This window comes from Primulina tabacum, chromosome 10 (assembly GCF_025594145.1).
Source record: "Primulina tabacum isolate GXHZ01 chromosome 10, ASM2559414v2, whole genome shotgun sequence".
NCBI classification, from domain to species: Eukaryota; Viridiplantae; Streptophyta; class Magnoliopsida; order Lamiales; family Gesneriaceae; genus Primulina; species Primulina tabacum.
In genome coordinates, this window is record NC_134559.1 from 10,056,002 (window position 1) to 10,076,645 (window position 20,644).

General features: G+C 33.0%; 1 protein-coding gene across 1 annotated transcript; it reads left to right on the forward strand.

Annotated features, from left to right (window-relative positions):
- Positions 1 to 19,262: 19,262 nt before the first annotated feature.
- LOC142504904 (uncharacterized) lies at positions 19,263 to 19,676 on the forward strand. Its single transcript, XM_075617745.1, has one exon. The coding sequence runs from the start codon at positions 19,263 to 19,265 to the stop codon at positions 19,674 to 19,676; it is 414 nt and encodes a 137-aa protein (XP_075473860.1).
- The last annotated feature ends 968 nt before the right edge of the window (positions 19,677 to 20,644 follow it).

Sequence of the window (20,644 nt, forward strand, 5' to 3'; positions counted from 1 at the left end):
TTTTAAATACACTCTATTATTAATGTCCATTCCATATTTTAGATTAGTTTAAATATTTTGATATAATATATTAGTTAACCTTTTGAGTTCCTACTTAGTCATTAAACCGTCTATAATCGCCCAAAATCATTCAAAACCACATGTCAAGTTTTTATTTAGAAAACCGCAATCTTTGAAAATTTTTCAAACCGAATCGAACCGAAGATGACAATTCAATTTGAATTTATTGAATAAACGTCCAAACCAAAGAATCTCTGGTTGTACTCTGTTCTAATAGGGACTTCACAAAAACCCCATTCCATGCATCAAGAATCAAGAAAAAGGATTGCACCAAGGAAGCAGATCATCTCCAAGAAAGTAAAGCAATTTCTCCACCGCCCAGCTCGGCTGCACCACGGGCGGGCGGAACAGAGCTACCAGCCAACAGATACGAGCGACACAGAGGGCACGTCAACCGCGGCACAGCCACTTCTCAAGACAATGCTTGTGGAAGACATGGCAACAGTTGCTTAGCTCCCACACCTTATTATTCCTCCTCATATATATATATATATATATATATATATATATATATATATATATATATAGACACACACACTGAGGACATGATAATAACTACCTAAAAAGGACACCAATTTTTTCTTCCAATTTTATCATTATATGATACTAATATTACACTTTTTTTTTCAATTTCAACACACACTTTTATTTTTATTTTTTTTATTTCAACAATTCAAATATCAATTTAGTCCCTCCATAATTTGTCAAATTTCATTTTAGTCCATCGATAATGATAAAAAAAATTGTACACACACGCATCGCGTGTGCAGAGTAACTAGTATATATTCAAACTTTGCAGTCACATATATGTAGATAATATGTCATGTAATATTAACATTATCAAATATCAATTGTGATAATCAAGTGTAACTGTTTTCGTAAACGGTAAACGAGTCAAATTAAATCAAATCAAACCATTCATAATTAAAAACCAAACCAAACCTTGATTTTCGCTTTGATTCGATTGGTTTGGTTTAGATAATTGATTTTAAATTTTTCTTTTTTCAGATAAAATATTTTGATTATTTTTCACATATTATAAAATTTTTAAGCTACTATAAATGGACGCATATTAATAACTATACATGTAATAAACATTTGATAATATATTTATAATATATAATAAAGTTATTATAAATTTAACATATAAAATATTACAGAAAAAAGTTTGAGATAAAGGCATCTACATCACCAAAGGTTTCAAGATAGCATTTACACATCAGATACGATAGGGAAATGAATCTTTTACAAAATTTTGAATGGGAGAGAGTAATAAATCGAACAATAATGTTAATCGTGTTGAAAAATATATTTAAAATGTGTGTATTGAATATTAGAATGTTGAAGGTTGAAAATAAGAGTTGTAAATATTGAAAATTAGTGTGTGATGATGTAGGTAATGATGTATTTTATTTTTGGATTATTTGTAAAGATTTCCTATAAATAGATCTCTCATTTGTGAAGAAAATCACAATTGAGTAGAGAGAAAAATATTATAAAGTGTGAAGTTTGGTAAATTTTCAGAGTTTGAGATTTTTACTTTTTACCATAAATTTTTACTTTTTCACAACACTTTATCAGCACGAAACTCTAAAAGTCATCCATCCTTTTCCAAGCTCCAAACAGAAGAAAAAGGTAACAAAAGTAATAATATTTATTTTACTGTTATTTATTTATTGTGTATATATTTATATATAATATAATATTATTATTAATAATAAAAATAAATTTTTCAAAAACTTGTTATAAATCTTGGGAGGATGTTAAGACGACATCTCACACTCCCGGTAAGGGATACGACAAGTATAAAAGCCTATAAGATTTTTAAATAAAATATCTTATGACACATCATTATAATAATATGATATGGTATACATAATTATTTAAATATGTCTAATATTATATACACCATATTATTACCATAAAATAATACAAATACATACCTTTATTTTTTTATACACCAACGGTCATAAACGGTAACAAAACGGCTAATTTTTGCCCTATAAATATGATATCATAAACACATTCAATCACTCCAACTTTCTCTTCTTCTCTAAAAATTATTCTTCACTAAATTTTCGAAGAAAAAAGAAGATGCCTTTCTCAAGGTTATTTTTAATTATTTTGGTTATCATACTCACGAGTCTTTTATTTATCGGAGAATATCCTCCTCGTGTGTTTTTTTTTATTTTTACAAATGCTTGTACTTGTTGTTTATCCATTACTTTGTATTGCAATATTCATTAACTAATAAAATGCATTGTAATTTTTTTAGTACCACCATGTCAAATTTGACAAAGCTCGAATTTGTTGCGCTCGACATCACGGGAAAAAATTATATGCCATGGACTCTCGATGTAGAAATGCATCTTGAGTCATTGGGTCTAAGTGAGACAATAAAAGAAAATGGCATATCGACATCACAAGAAAAGGCAAAAGCCATTATATTTTTACGTCGACATCTCGACGAGGGATTGAAATGTGAATATTTAATTGAAAAAGATCTCATGGCTTTGTGGAAAGGATTCAAAGAAAGATTTGAACATATAAGGGAAGTTATACTTCCGACCGCCCGTGATGAATGGAATATGTTAAGATTCCAAGATTTTAAGAAAGTCAGCGATTATAATTCAGCGATGTATCGAATAATCTCGCAGCTAAAATTTTGTGGACATGAGGTCACAGAATCAGAAATGCTTGAAAAAATATTTTCCACGTTTCATGCATCAAATATTACTCTACAGCAACAATATAGAGTACGTGGATTTGCGAGATATTCTGAACTCATCGCCTGTCTTCTTGTGGCGGAAAAAAACAACGAGCTATTAATGAGAAATCATCAGTCCCGACCCACTGGATCAACAGCATTTCCAGAAGTAAATGCTGTAAGTAAAAATGAATTTAAACCTGGAAACCAAAATCAAATTCAAAGACAAGGTTTTGGTCGAGGTCGAGGTCGAGGTCGTGGACGTGGACGTGGACGTGGACGTGGAATTGGCCGTGGTCGTGGTCGAGTCCGTGGTTTTGAAAACAATAGAGATAGTTATTTTTATAATTCATCTCAAAAGAGCGTCCCAAACCATCCACAGAAAAGGCATCATGAGAATACAAGTGTTAATGAGAATCACTCAAAAAAATATGAAAGTTCTTGTTTCAGATGTGGTACTCCAGGACATTGGTCCAAAATTTGTCGAGCCCCTGAACACCTTTGTAAACTTTATAAAGAATCATTAAAGGGGAAAGAAAAGGAGACCAACTTCACTGAACGCAGTGACCTTTTGAGTGATTCAACTCATTTTGATGCTGGTGATTTATGAATGATTTCTCTGGAAATGATCAATATGTTGGTGGGATAGAAATGAACAATATTGATGCTGCAGATTTTCTCAATGATTTCTCTGAAAATGAACAATATAGTGGTATAATATAAATGTACAATAATTTATTTTTCATGTATCCATATAATGTTTTATTGTATAATTATGATATGTGTTATATTTAAATATATATTGCCAGTAATTTTATTTCATTGCATATTTTTTTTGAAGTTCAAAAAATGGAAAATGCTATGAGCAAAGCTGAAGTTTGCATACCCGATAGTGGTACAACGCACACTATCCTCCGAGATAAAAGATATTTCTTGGAACTAAAACCAACAAAAACAACGGTGAATACAATATCAGGTCATGTAGACTTGATTAAAGGATGTGGTAAAGCACAATTTTTGTTACCTAATGGTACAAAATTTTTGATCAATGATGCTTTATATTCACCACAATCGAAAAGAAATTTGTTGAGTTTTAATGATATATATTCCCATGGGTATGATACTCAAACAATGAATGAAGGGAATAAGAAATATATGTGTCTTATCACATATAAATCAGGAAAGAAATATGTGATTGAAAAACTACCAATGCTCCCTACTGGATTGCATTATACACATATAAGATCGATTGAATCAAACATGGTAGTTGATAATTCTTCAATATTAACCAATTGGCATGATCGATTGGGACATCCTGGTTCAACAATGATGTTAAGAATTATAGAAAATACACATGGTCATCCGCTGAAAGACCAGAAGATCTTTCAGAATAATAAGTTTCAATGTAAAGCATGTTCTCTTGGAAAACTTATTATAAGACCATCACCAGCCAAAATCCAAACTGAATCACCAATGTTTCTTGAACGTATTCAGGGTGATATTTGTGGACCAATCCATCCACCATGTGGACCATTCAGATACTTTATGGTATTGATTGATGCCTCCAGCAGATGGTCACATGTATGTTTATTGTCAAACTCGAAATGTTGCATTTGCAAGATTACTTGCTCAAATAATAAAATTAAGGAATCAATTTCCCGATTATACAATCAAGAAAATTAGACTTGATAATGCTGGTGAATTTACTTCCCAAACTTTCAATGATTATTGTATGTCTATGGGAATCATTGTTGAGCATCCTGTTGCTCATGTACATACACAGAATGGATTGGCTGAATCATTGATTAAACGTCTGCAAATGATTGCTAGACCAATGATTATGAAAACAAAGCTCCCTATTTCTATATGGGGACATGCAATTTTACACGCTGCTTCATTAATTCGCATCAGACCAAGTGCATATCATAAATACTCCCCATTGCAGCTTGCATTTGGTAAAGAACCAGACATTTCTCATCTGAGAATTTTTGGATGTATGGTGTATGTGCCTATTGCACCACCGCAACGAAAGAAAATGGGACCTCAAAGAAATGTTGGAATTTATATCGGTTATTCGATATCTTGAACCTCAGACAGGCGACGTGTTCACAGCACGTTTTGCTGATTGTCATTTTAATGAGGAAATCTTCCTAATGTTAGGGGGAGAACAGAAACATACCGAAAAGGAAATTACATGGCATGTATCATCATTGTTACATCTGGATCCAAGAACAAAACAATGTGAAAAAGATGTACAACAAATTGTACACTTGCAAAGAATAGCCAATCAAATACCAGATGCATTTGCTGACACAAAAGGGGTAACTAAATCATATATACATGCTGCAAATGCCCCTGCTCGAATTGAAATTCCAAAGAAACAAATTGAAGATACTCATGATGTCATTAAACGCCTGAAGCATGGAAGGCCAGTTGGTTCCAAGGATAAAAATCCTCGAAAAAGAAAATTTATAGAGAAACACGATGATCACAAAATAAAGAATGATGTTCCTGAAGAAACACATGATGATCACAAAATAGAGAATGGTGTTCCTGAAGAAACACATGATGATGAAAATATTCTGTCAGAACCACAAACTGACGAGAATCATGAAATCTCTATCAATTACATTAATACTGGAAAAATATGGAACCAAAAAGATATAGAAGAAATTGATGATATATTTTCTTATAATGTGGCAATCGACATCATAAATGATAATGAAGATCATGAACCAAAATCTTTTGGTGAATGTAAAAATCGGCAGGATTGGATAAAATGGAAAGAAGCCATCCAGGTTGAATTGGATTCGCTAAATAAACGTAATATTTTTGGACCTATAGTCCTTACACCTGAAGGTGTAAAACCTGTTGGATACAAATGGGTTTTTATTCGAAAGCGAAATGAGAAAAATGAATAGTGAGATATAAAGCTCGACTTGTTGCACAAGGTTTTTCTCAAAGGCCTGGAATTGATTATGAAGAAACGTATTCTCCCGTGATGGATGCAATTACGTTTCGGTATTTGATTAGTTTGGCGGTATCTGAAAATTTAGAAATGCGTCTTATGGATGTTGTTACAGCTTACTTATATGGATCACTTGATAGTAATATATATATGAAAATCCCTGAAGGATTTAAGATGCCTGAAGCACAAAGTTCAAAACCCAGAGAATGTTATTCTGTGAAATTACAAAGATCATTATATGGGTTAAAACAATCTGGTCGAATGTGGTATAATCGACTAAGTGATCACTTGATGAAAAAGGGTTATGTAAATAATTCAATATGCCCTTGTGTTTTCATTAAGAAAACAACATCCGGATGCGTAATTATTACTGTATATGTTGATGATTTAAACATCATTGGAACGAATAAGGAAATTCAAGAAGTTGTGTCATACTTGAAGGAAGAATTTGAAATAAAGGATCTTGGAAAAACCAAGTATTGTCTGGGTTTACAAATTGAACAAAAAGAATGTGGAATGTTTGTTCACCAGACAAATTATACAGAAAAGATCCTTAAACGTTTTAATATGGATAAATCAAATCCTTTAAGTACTCAATTGGTTGTTAGATCATTAAACATAGAAAAGGATCCATTCCGACCATGTGAAGAAGATGAAGATATTCTTGGTCCAGAAGTACCATATCTAAGTGCTATCGGTGCCCTTATGTATCTTACAAATTGTACAAGGCCTGATATATCTTTTGCCGTAAATTTGTTGGCAAGATTTAGCACATATCCAACAAAGAGACACTGGAACGGAATTAAACATATATTCCGTTATCTACGAGGAACGACAGACTTGGGACTTTTGTATTCAAAAGATGTTAATCCAAGTATAATTGGTTATGCCGATGCTGGATACTTATCTGATCCACACAAGGCACGTTCCCAAACTGGATATGTTTTTACTCGTGGAGGCACTGCAATTTCTTGGCGTTCACAGAAACAAACGCTCGTAACAATTTCATCAAATCATGCCGAGATTATTGCACTACATGAAGCAAGTCGTGAATGTGTGTGGTTAAAATCAATGACCCAATATATCCAAATCTCATGCGGATTATCATTCGACGAGAAGCCTGTGATACTATATGAAGATAATGCTGCATGTGTTGCTCAAATGAAAGAAGGATACATAAAAAGCGACAGAACTAAACATATTCCTCCTAAGTTCTTCGCATTCACCAAAGAGCTTGAGAAGAATAAATGTATTGATGTTCGTCACATTCAATCAAGTGAAAATTCATCAGATCTCTTCACAAAGGCGCTTCCTACGTCAATATTCAGAAAGCATATATATAATATTGGGATGCGCAATCTACGAAATTTGTGAAGAATTGTTCGTGTCAACATGAGGGGGAGTTTACGTGACTGCACTCTTTTTCCCTTGCTATGGTTTTTATCCCACTGGATTTTTCCTAGTAAGGTTTTTAACGAGGCAGTATAAAAACACGTAATGAAGACAATCATTATGATCATCATCACGAGGGGGAGTGTTGAAAAATATATTTAAAATGTGTGTATTGAATATTAGAATGTTGAATATTTGAATGTTGAAAATAAGAGTTGTAAATATTGAAAATTAGTGTGTGATGATGTAGGTAATGATGTATTTTATTTTTGGATTATTTGTAAAGATTTCCTATAAATAGATCTCTCATTTGTGAAGAAAATCACAATTGAGTAGAGAGAAAAATTTTATAAAGTGTGAAGTTTGGTAAATTTTGAGAGTTTGAGATTTTTACTTTTTACCATAAATTTTTACTTTTTCACAACAAATCGTGCGTACAAAAAGGATATCCAACCATAAAGTAGCTTTAGGAGAAAAAAAGATCAAGTTAAAAGTATAAAAAAAAGATTATTTGCAATATCTGGTGAACAATGTCAATTTTTTTATTTTTATTTTTTTTTGGCGTTATTTTTTAGTACGTACTGGGTAAAACTTCGAACTAATGCAATAGCTTGCAAATCATACAAAATCAGGTAAAGCATATTCTGCATGCTCTATGTGACAAGTTCGTCCGTAAAAGTGTTGGTAGAAAAATTAATCTCCTGATTATTGATCAAACATTCATCTACTCTATCAACATGAACATTCTGCTGAAGCTTGTGATTAGGGATGACAATGGGCCGGGGCGGAGGCGGGTTTGCCATTACCATCCCCATCCCCGAATTACATCCCCACCCCGATCCCCGCTTTTTCGGGTTCGGGGAATCCCCAAACCCGAAACTTCGGGAATCAACTTCTCATCCCCGTCCCCATCCCCGTTTCAAAAATATTAATATGGCAAGACGATGACGAATTCGGAGATTTTCTCAAACCAAAGTTATTATTATCTATTATTATTAGAGACAATAATAAAATTAATATCAATATCAATATTAATAATTATAAGATTATTAATATTTTAAAAAATAATATGATTATTATATTATTAATATTAATAATACTATTATTTTATTATTGATATTATTTTCGGGGCGGTTTCGAGGATTTCGGGGATGGGGATAGTAATCCCATACCCGCCCCGAATTACATCGGGGATTTATAAAAATTCCCGAACCCGAACCCAAACCCGAAAAAATCGGGGATCCCCATCCCCGTTTCGGGTTTTCCCCGCGGGGCCTCAAACCCGTGGGAAAAGTTACCATCCCTACTTGTGATCAATGACTAGTTTGACTTGGCATTGGCTGGCTTCATCAAGAAGCCTATGATTTACTAATCTTGAGAATATAATTTTTTTAAAAAAAGATGCCATAAATGTAAAGCCTCAGCATTGGAACACAAACGCCTACTTTTTTTTGCGTAATTTACGAACAGGGTGACTCGAACATTAAAAAAAAAAAATAACAAAAAAATGCTGAGAAGGCTTATTTTTATTAGACAAAATAAAAAAATGGACGAAAACTAGTCCAAAACCTTCGAGAATACCTTAAAAGTGCTCGAAACTATCCAGGCAGGGGAGCTACACGGGCTAGGTTGGGCTCTAACCCCACCTAATATTTAAAAAAAATAGATATGCTTTATTTTAAAATTTTGGTTGATTAGCCCCAATTAGTTTTCTCTGTCTTATTCACTCCATTCACTCCATGTGCCAGCTCTATCATTCTCCCTCAAGCGATCACAATTTTCGTTATTGGAAATGGCTGTAACTTCACCGTCGGTCGCCGGTTTTCAAAATCGATTTTAGATTCGAAAATCCCATGACATAAGCTTTCTTTTAATACCAAATTTTCGAACTTTCTTTTTCATCTTGAAATCGACCTTCGCCCACCGGTCGTTTTCACCGGAAATCGTGAGGAAATCTTAGTGTTAGACTTACGACAGCTCGTTCTTGTTGTTCTAAGTTAGATTTCAAATTTTAAAGGTAATTTCATATTTTAGTGTTTCGAAATTTGGGTATTTTGGTTCTTTTGAATTTCAATAATTGATATATGTTAAATTGTTGATTGTAGGTACTATATTTGAACCGATTGGATGTATTGATAATTTTTCAGAATTTATTTGAAAATTATTTTGAATTTCCTGATTTTATATTGGGGATTTTCGATTTTTAGTGTTGATTATTTAATATTTGGATGTTTAGATATTATATAAAATAGAAATGCAATTTTATGGATTTTTGTAGGAATTTTTGAAAAATTCAGAATTATGTAAATGAGATTTTCGAACTTATAAGGCTGTCAAAATTTTATATTTAAATGTATCATGCCTTAGGATTGTCAAATGTTAACTTCGAGAATTATTTTGGAATAGTTATAATTGTTCGAAGTTTATTGGATTAAAGTAACAATTATTTATTGTCGATAACGTTGATTTGATTCAGTTAGCCATAGTAAGTTAAACTAAAGTTATATTTTATGGTGTAGACGGTACCAAGGAGAAAAGAAACTCAAGAATTAAGAAAAAGAAAACCATCGCCTCATTTTGTTTTAAAAAAGAGCAGATATCGACAAGTCATGAACATTATCCATCCGATAATGATATCTCAAATCCAGTGATCAACAGCTTAACAAATATCCTAGAATTGATGTTGAGGCGAATTCTCTTGAACATGATCCGACATTACGTACTCCGTTATGAAATATCCTGTTAATAAAATGGATGAAGTCAGACGAGCTTATATCAAGATGAGGCCATATTAACCAATTAAGAATGAGTATCCACCGACCAAATTTGGAAGTCAAAATCGACGATTCCAGAGTCATTGGTTTAAAAAATTTACTTGGTCAGAGTAATCTCCTTCGCAAGATGCTGCATTTTGTTTTATGTGGTTCTTGTTTGAACATAATTATCCTCGTAATCCTGCATTTACAATTGATGGATTCAAATATTGGAAGCGAGTTAATGATGGCAATAGATGCGCATTTTTGATGCAATACTTCACCACATAACAATGGTGTGGAATATCTTGATAATTTGATGAATATACCTCGTCATATTGACAAAATGATAAATGCACAATCTTCAAAAGAAAAACAGATAACAGATTGTGATTACAACAAAAATTGAAAGCATTCGATAGCTCACTTTGCAAGCATGTGCATTTAGAGGGCATGATGAATATTCATCTTCTAATAATCGTGGAAATGTTATCAAGATGATAAATTTTATAGGAAATATGAATAAGAGTATTGGGGACATCGTCTTAGAGAAAACTCCAAAGAATGCAAATTATACTTCACTTGATATTCAGAAAGATATTTTGAATATCATTTTCAACCAAGTGAGAGCCAAGATTCGTAAAGAAATTCGGGATGCAAAATTCTTCATTTTAGTTGATAAAGCGAGATATGCATATAATAAAGAGCAGATGACTATTGCATTAAGATTTGTGGATACTGAATGCTTTTTACGAGAGCGGTTCTTTGCCATTCTACAAGTGACAGATACAACTGCTGCAACACTTAAGAAAGAAATATCTGATGCACTTGGTCATTATGACTTTCATATCTACAACATGTGTGGACAAGGATATGATGGTGCTAGCAATATGTGCGGTTCTTGGAATGGATTGCATGATCTTTTCTTGAAAGATTGCTCGTGTGCATATTATGTACATTGTTTTACTCATCGGCTTCAACTAGCATTAACTGAAGCTGTTGAAAAAGAGGTATTCATTTGGTTATTCTTTTCAAAATTGAATCCATTTGTAATTTGATCAATGCATCTCCTAAACGGCATGGTGAGTTACATTCTGCTCAAAGAATTGAAGTTGCGCATATGGTAGCTACTGGTGAATGTGATACATGTAGAGGATGTAATCAAATTGAAAATTTATTATGACATGGAAAGACTCGTTGGAGTTTTAATTTCGACTCAATTTGTAGCATGATTGACATGTATAGCTATGTGATTCCGTGTTAGAAAATATGGGGAATGATGGAGCTTCTAATTCCATTTGTGGTGAAGCTAGTGGTGCATTGATTGCGATGAAGTTTTTTTATTTCATATTCATATTACACTTGGGATCTGTTTGGTAGGGTTGATTAAACCTTGATAGATTGTGTACCCCATGTTTAATTCGATTTAAAGGAGATTTACTGTCAATTTGATAGATTATTTGTACTGTTTCTATTGGAAAAGTGTCACTCTGCTACATATTAAATCAATCACTCCCCAATACAAAAGATAATTTTGGAAAAATACGAAATTGTCCTTGCATTTTAAATCAGCAAAATTTGACAATTGCTAAACCTAGTTTCTGACTCACAATCTCTTTCTTCATTGCCGACAGAAAATTTTCGTATGCAACCCACAACTGAAACAGAAGCTCTGAAATGGAAGGAAACAAGGCAAAAAACATTATCGAAGAACAGATCTGAAGACTCATCCACTCGTGTCCAAGGTGAAATTCCGAAAGTTAAATTTCCAAGATTGTCGTTTGTTATATGCTTATCATGAAGAAATCCATTCCGAATATTTTTGGAATTTGTTCTCAAAATTGTGTTACATATAATAATGTAAATTACATAAACTTTTGTTGGATTACAAATCTCGTTAGATCTGCTGGTGCAAGAGAGCTCAGTAACTTCATGATAAACCTTTAAGCAGTTTATTTTTGTTGAACATTCACAATTGAATATAGTAATTTATTGAACTATATGTATGTAATAGTTTTTTTTTTTCTGACTTTACTTATTAACCTTTAAATATCTCATATTTGTGAGCTGAAATATTTGTCCCCTCATACTTTTTGATTTTTTCTTGTTATGTGACATGTATTTTTTGGTTATGAAATCCCAATGATGGAGATATATTGTCCAAGTAACATGATTTTATTTTTGTAATGTAGAAAATTATATTGATGTACTAGAGTTCAAAATTTTATTAACCAATTTTTTGCAGATTAAGATATTTTTTTAATATTTTCTCGCTTTGGAAGTAATTTTGCGAATGGATAGTAGACGTCGTTATGCTATACTCTTTGTGCTGCTGCAACACATGATGATTCGTATGTTTTTTTATGGTATGTCTGTTAATACGACATCGTACGAGATTACTCGCAAGACGACGAAGTCAAGTACGTAGAACATCATCTTCCTACACCATGACTCAAATAATAACTGCACAAATAAACCATTAGCGTAGGAATATCGAAATTGGAGATGTTCAATGTATTGTGAATTTGAGGATGAATAGAAATGTATTTGCCCATTTATGTTACTTGCTAACTCATGTCGGGGGGCTGGGAGATTCTAAATATGTTAGGAGTGAAGAAAAAATGGTTATGTTTTTGTCTATCTTGGCACATCATAAGAAGAATCAAATTATTGGTCATGATTATGTACGAAGAGGTCAAACAATCAGCGCTCATTTCCATGAAGTTCTAGGCTCGTACCTCAAGTTACATTGCTTGTGAAGCCTTCTGCAATCGATAACACCTGCACCGACGAGGCATGGAAGTGGTTCAAGGTAATATTTACATATTACAAATATATTATTTTTTGGAAATGTCAGAAGAGAAGAAATATATGTCAAGCATACTGATGTGCAATACCGACAAGGACATATAATTTTTATATGCGTAAATTTTATACAGGGCTGTGTTGGTGCATTGGATGGTACCTATGTAAATGTTCATGTACCAATTTCTGATAAAAAAGTATAGAACTAGAAAAGAACCATTGTCGTTAATGTCTTGGGTGTGTGCAACCGAGGTATGAACTTCATTTATGCACTGTGCGGGTGGGAAGGATCGGCCGCAGATGCAAGAGTTCTTCGTGATGCATTAACTCGGGAGGATGGACTGAAAGTTCAAAGAGGATAAAATATTTTTTTTAATTGTGATATCAGTTCACTATATTGTCTTCATGTTATCATGAATTTAAATTAGTATTACGTATTGAAAAAAATATATGACTTTAATTGTAGATTGTTATTACTTGTGTGACAAAGGATACACAAACGTACATGGATTTTTGATTCCGTATAGAAGAGTACCATACCATAGAGATTCTTGGGGCAATCGCACATGTGTCCCAAAGAATTTTAAAGAGCTCTTCAATTGGAGACACATCAAAGCTAGAAACGTGATAGAAAGATATTAAAGTTTGCTTAAAAAAAGATGGGCTACCATGTGAAGTCCTTCTTTCTACCCATTGAAAACTCAAAATAGAATCATTATGGCTTGCATTTTGTTACACAATTTCATTCTATCTCAGATGCCGGACAATCTTGTCGAGGACATGGAAGATGACACACTAAGCCCACCTTCCCAACAGATGATGATTTCGTTGACAATTTGAATTCATCTAATGTGTGGGATATGTGGAGAGATAACTTTGCGATGTCGATGTACCACAACTAATACAAAATTTTTTCTGTTTTTGTATTGTCTTTGTAAATTTAATTTCGTTTGCAATTAATATACCGATCGTGTTTGCTTATCTTTGCAATTTTGGATGCACAAATGTTTTGTAGCAAGTATTTTCTATGAAATTGGAGATATTTAATACCGAATTTGTTGTTAAGATGTGTTTTTCCGTACACCCTATAGTACTCTTTTTTTGCATATAACTCATGTTTTTTTACGCTTCCCAGGAATACATCATAGGAATACCTGAAGCGATGGATAGCTTAGCAACAATCGAGAGCATTAATTGCCAAGGTAAAAAGGCAGATAAGTCGCTTCGTTGTTGGACAACACTGGAGGAAGAGATGCTAATTGTAGCTTTGAAAGATGTAATAAACAAAGGATATAAAACTGAAAATGTATTTCGTAATGGCTACTTACCTGTATTGGAATCGGCCATGAAAAGTGCGTTTTCAGATACTGATATACGCGGCCATTTACATATAACTTCCAAAATGCACGTGTGGAAGAAAAACTACAGTTCTTTGTCGTTTATGTTAGCCAAAAGTGGAATTGGCTGGAATCAGACGGAAAACATGCTTGATGCTACAAATGAGGCGTGGGAATCACAACTGAAGGTAGTTTGTTTCCAGTCAAATTATTTACATTCTTTTTTTTTAAGTTATGTGACGTCCTTGCAAAACATGTTGTAGGTGGACAATAGTGTACGTGTTATGCGATACAAGCGGTGGCCATACTATGAAGGCCGGTGTGAAATATTTGGTAATGATAGGGCAACAGGTAGGCGAGCGAGAGTTTTTTAGCTGCTGTCCATGGTGTGTTAAATTTGACATAACAAGTACCTAATGATGTGGAAGTTGACATGGAAGATATATTTCGCCCCATGGAAGGAGATGGAGAATCAATATCTGTAATACATACATCACCGTCCAACCCAAGTGTGGGTACCAATGTGAAGTCAAAGAAACAAAAAAAAAATAATTGAAGGTGAAGATAAAATTGTTGTTGCAATCAACAAATTAGCAGAAATCACGAAAGAGACAATGTCAAACCTCTTAAAAGAAATGGCTGCTGAAAAGAATTAGCTGAATCACAGATGACAAATGCTATGTATAGTGTGCTGGACACATTACAAACCATTACGGAGTTAACTTCTGATGAGAAAGTCCGTGTGGTGGAGTTGTTGGTGGATAACCCCAACAAAATAAGTCTGTTCTTGAAGCTCGATCATGACGGTAGGCTTAGCTTAAGCAAAAGGCTGTTGAATCCATAAGTCTTGTTGGTATGTGTTTTGAAACTTTTGATGCGATAACATTTTGGTATGGAGTCGACTACGAGTAGGATGTGTTTGCACATTTGGTATGATTTTAGTGTGTAACGTATGTTCATGTTAAATGTGTTTGGTTAGTTACGATGGTAATTGATGTTGCTGGAAGTTATATTGAAAGTGCCTTATATGTGTACGTACAATATTTCTGACGTGTTAATGGATTTTGAACATGTTCTATTATTTTTTTGAATATTATTTCTGGGACAATAATATTGGTCCTTTGGTTGCAAACCGATATTTATTTTGGGTATGGTTAGGTATAAGCAGATAGAATTCACGTGACCCGTAATGTGTGCATGTACCTTGAATCCAAGGATTAGAGTTATTCTTACGTGAGTCTTTCATTACATGTCTGAAGTTCCTTGTCTTGAACTCATTTTTTTCTTTGTTGGGGATTCTATGGGGAGACTGTTATATATATCTTATGAATTTGTAGGCCCTCAAAGCAAATTATATTCGATCACCAAGTATTGTGTGTAGATTTTTCTTGTGCGATTGGATCAGCTTTACAACAAACACAGACACTGATAACATGAATCAGAAATTCATAGTTACAAAGCAAAAGGACAAGATACATTTTATGGAGATACATAGTTAATCTTATTGCTCATACAAATTGTTGGCAGCATCTTCATCAAGAATGCCATGCCTGTCAGGGTTTTTCTGTCTCGGTGTTCTTAGTTGTGGTGTCTGGATTCTGAACTGAAGTGTTAATTCTTATTTTCATATTCTGAAACACTGACGAAGTGGCGCTTATTGAACGTTTTGCTACATTTTCATATGCCAATTCTTAGTATCAGGAATAAATATCAAGTGTCAAAGCAATAAAATATTTTTTGATATACCTATTATGAATACAAAAAATGGGAATTGGTTAGGTGATTAAAAACCCTTTTACAAATAAAATAAACAAGTGAAAACCTGTTGTCAAAGAACATAAATTACCGAAATAATGCTGAACTTCATATGCTTAAAATAATATAAAAATGAATGCATTAGTTGGGAACAACTATTAATACAAACATAGACACTATTACATAGAACTATGATGCATTTTCAGTACGTATCATGACACCAAAACCAAAACACATTAAAATAAACTAAACGCAATCATGTTGCCTTTCTCTGCATATACCCAAAAGACTTCATGACTGGGAAACAAACACTAGTACAATACACTGAATACACATTAGGACGCCACCAGTAAACGAAAGCAAAAGGGTAGAAACCAAACAGCGAAAACAAGTGCAAAAAGCAAACTGCAGCAACCAACACATCCAATAAAACGAATAACAATAATGAGATCTATAGATAAAGTCTCATTGTGCATTTTTCTCGTCGTCAGAGCTATCAAGTACTATATACGGAGTTGTGTCCTTCATGATCACAAGCCGCTTTGAAGAGTTAGCTGCGGGATTATTGACACAACATTTTCTGGAGGTGTTTATAGGTAGCTTCATAACTTTATTGTAGTCATCCATCATCGTGCAATGTGTATTCTCCTTCTATGTTGTTGACTTCAACTCAACAATCGGACTTATGTTTGCAGCAGATTGTGTCTTCTTCTGCACAGAAACAACTATCTCTTTTTGCTTCTCATGTTCGTTATCTGAGAGGGTAACAACTTCGACTCTGTACTTCGTTGTCACACTTTCCTCGGAAGTTTCTTTGTATGTCATTGACATTGTATGCCTGTTCAAAATAACTTTCATAAACTTAGAACACTCAATGGGCTTGCACCCTTAAAGGAAAGGAGCATGGTATTTAAGGATTGGAAAAGTAAACTAAGCATTAAATATAGTCACCAACCCAACTATAAATGCAGGTCATTCCGAAGGGAAAATGTATCATAATGATGTGATATACCAATATAGGTCAATACCTAGTGTCCTAATGAATATTCATGATGTCAAAATCCCAAAAAAAAGGAAAAAATGTTTTGGAACAAGTAAAAATAATATATTCTCAATTCAATTGTACAACATACCAAAATACCAGGACATTATACAATACACTTTGAACAGCGTCTACCACCTTGGTGAATCTTCAAGTGATGGAAAAATTTAGTGTACTAGTTTTTGAATACAACAACAAGAAATATAAACATTGTGGCACTATTATTTGTTGTTACTTTTATTGTTATGCACTACAAATGAAAAGAAACTATGAAGTAATAAAATATTGAATTATTCAGAAACATACTTTACCGTTGATTGTTTCATGTACATATAAACATTGTTGCAATATTATTTGATGTTAGTTTCATAGTCATATAAGTTGGATGAATGTATGAATCACACAAATTTAATGAACCCTGAGTAACAGATTAAATAAAACACTTGTACACAATGCATTAATAAGGAAGTTACGGAAAATACATGGCAAATGGGGGTTCAATGATGCAATGTTTCAATTTTAGAAGCATAAGTAGACAACATATATCACATTCTAATTACAAGGATTATGATGAGTAGAAAAAGGAGACAGATCAAGGCGCAAATGAATAAAAAACAACAACAAGCTTGTTCACGTACATAAGATGTGCTCTTCATGGCCTCACTAGGTAACTCTTGTGTTGCCGAGGACATGACACATACTGTTTTGACATATTTATTGGTAGAATACGGATGACCTTGGTTTGAAGGAGAATCATATGGGCTAGAGGATAAATTAATTGTGTTGCTCATACAACACCTTCTATTACTACTATAACATGAATGATCTTCAAAATCATTTGAGTTGCTTTCGTTGTTAAACGATTGTTCAGCGATGGATGTTTCATTTCTGGCATGGTACTCATTGTACCAGAAGAATCTCTTCAGAAGAAGTATTAGTCTCACGGGACATACGTAATACTGTTGACCAAGACGAGTTGAGTATAAACCAGCTGTCCTTAAAACCATGGCCTCGTTCCCACACTCACATTGTGGTGGCATCTTCAATTCCATGATACATATGCAACAACAAAGAATGGTTTTTGACATTGTAAGTCATCGTAAATTAGAAACCAAATAGTTCAATTGTTGTCTTACATCAATATTACAAACATTGATAAATGAGAATTCTATCAATTTGTATTATTTTACATAAAACTTTGTACGTAAACTAAGAATTCTGTCAAGCAAACTTCTCCAACTACATTCAACTACTGCATAAACATCAAAATAAAAATGCATATACATAAAAAAGTTATTATTATTTCAGATTAAATTTTTTACATAGTTTTCTAACAAACGTACACGGATAAGACTTATGCAGACGACATCTTACTCACAAAATTCCTTCTTTATCTTCAGATGTGTTCTTCAAATGGGTTTGCATGACAAGTTCGAAACGAAGCTTTGAGTTGTTCTGTATACAAATAATAATAATTATTATTAGTACTGCAATAAAAAGGTTTCTAGATAAAAAAAACTCTCAACATCCACTTTTCTCTAATCAAATTTAACTATTGTATCAAGATGGAAGGATATTATAGTCAACTACTATGTTATTTAAATTATTTTTTAGGGTATAAAATTGTGTAACGAAATAAAAATAGGTAAAATTATGCAGATAAAAGCTTACTCGGAAAATGTTATTCCTAACTTCCAATATTCTGAACAAAAAAATTAAATCAGAAGATTCTCACAAAAAAATTACTTGCAACAATCATCCATCTCCCACTGATTGCAACCAATCTTCATATCTAAAAGTTGTGTGGTCTGTGTAAAACTTCAAAAAAAATTGCAGTATTTGCAGATATGAAAATATTCAAACACAATCAGAATAGCAAGTTCTCGCTGATTAGTGCTTGGTGCTTTCACCCTTCATTTCCTTTGAAGCACTGTACAAGAAGAAAAATAAACGTCGAATACATCTTCAAGGGAAGACTTGGTAGAAGATATTTTCTAGCCTCTGTCCAAAAGAATAGGGTATTTAGTTCTGTCAAATTCGATTGTGGAATATGGATTGAATATTGCAGGGTATTGTGGGATTTAATTGAGGTAATGGAGGGCATTTTGGTCAAATAAAAATTTATGTTAAAAATTCTACCACACATGAAATACTTAATCACACAATATTACACATCATTCCTTATCAACTACATATCAATCAAATTATTAATCATTTAATTTTCTCATCCCACGTGTCAAACGATCCATTGATGCATAAGATATTGGGGATAACAAATCTGCTTTGTCGGGCATTGCAATAGAAATCTCTAGATATTTTAAGTGCAATAGATTAGGTTTCAACGACTAAAACTTTGCTTCGTACTTTGAGAGAAGAAGGATTTGAGCTCCTACTTAGTCATGTGAAAGAAGTTTGTGTCAAATATGACATTGAGATACCTCACATGGAAGCTCGTTATAAATCTGGTACAGACCGTTTTTGTCAACAAAATGATTCAATGACAGTTGAGCACCACTATCGATTTGATGTATTTACAGCTGCAATAGATTTTCAAGTTGAAGAGGTTAATAATAGATTCAAGGATGATGCAGTTGAACTTCTTAAACTTAGTTATGATTTAAAACCTAAAGAAAACTTTAAGCTTCATGATGTTGATCCTATTTGTCGACTTACTGAGAAATTTTATTATCTTTATTTCGATTCACAAGATTTGCATCACTTGATAATGCAATTGGATAACTATAAACTTGATGTTGCTAGCCATGAAAGATTTCAGAATTTATCACCTATTTCTAAATTATGTCGAAGATTAATTGAGACAAATAAGTCAAGAACCTACGATTTGATTGACATGTGATTTATACATTTTTATCTACGTCGTTTACTTATTTATCGAATCTGATATATTTATTTAATTGAAAAGTTAATTTGTCTTATTTTAACTCTCTCCATTTCTACATCCACAACGGAACGAGCATATTCAGCAATGAAACTTGTTAAAACAGCTCTTCGTAACAAGATGTAAGCGGAGTTTTTTGGAGATTCTATGGTAATCTACATCGAACGAGATTTTGTTGAAAAATTGATAACGATTTAGTAATTAATGAGTTCTATTCTAAGAAGAATCGAAGAGAACAAATTTAGTAGTGTTTTAGCTCCACGTTTTTGAAAGGTATTAAATATTAAATACTATTGTTCTATGTTTTCATGAAGTCAATGTTTACATATTTTTTATTTTAATTTTTATTAGTTAATTATTTATTTTATTAAATACAGTATGGGACAGAGTCAGCCCCAAGTAATTTTGAATCCTGACTCCACCCATATATGCATAGTATTCATAATATATAAAGTTTTAAAAGAGCTCAAAGATATATATTCATTTTTTTAAATCCATAAACCAATATTTCATTCCGCATCCCAAATAAAGTAGACCGTGACAGAAAAGGCCAAAGTCCTAGCCTTCGTGAACGATTTAGTGCACTCTTGATGGTTGACACGGATAGCCCGACTCCAAGCCAATCTCGAATCCTACTCTAGATAAAGTGGTAGGCATGTTATTTTATGTTTTGACCTATTATGACAGATGTATTGTTTGACCTCTTATTTTATTTTGGATATGATTTAATCCCTCCATGTTTTTAGAAGAGTTGTACTTCTTTCTCATTATTTTTATCACGTAATAACCTACTATTATTGTATTTTAGTTGGATTGAATACAATATCGGATTAACACAATAATCTGCAAACCATGCTAGACAAGTAAACCGCATTGGAGAAAGTGTTGGTAGAGAGAATCGAACTCCTGAACATTGAACAAACACC

What these genes read in the sequence shown, in the direction of transcription:
- LOC142504904 (XM_075617745.1), top strand. Translation starts at nt 19,263, where the DNA reads ATGGAAGCTCGTTATAAATCTGGTACAGACCGTTTTTGTCAACAAAAT.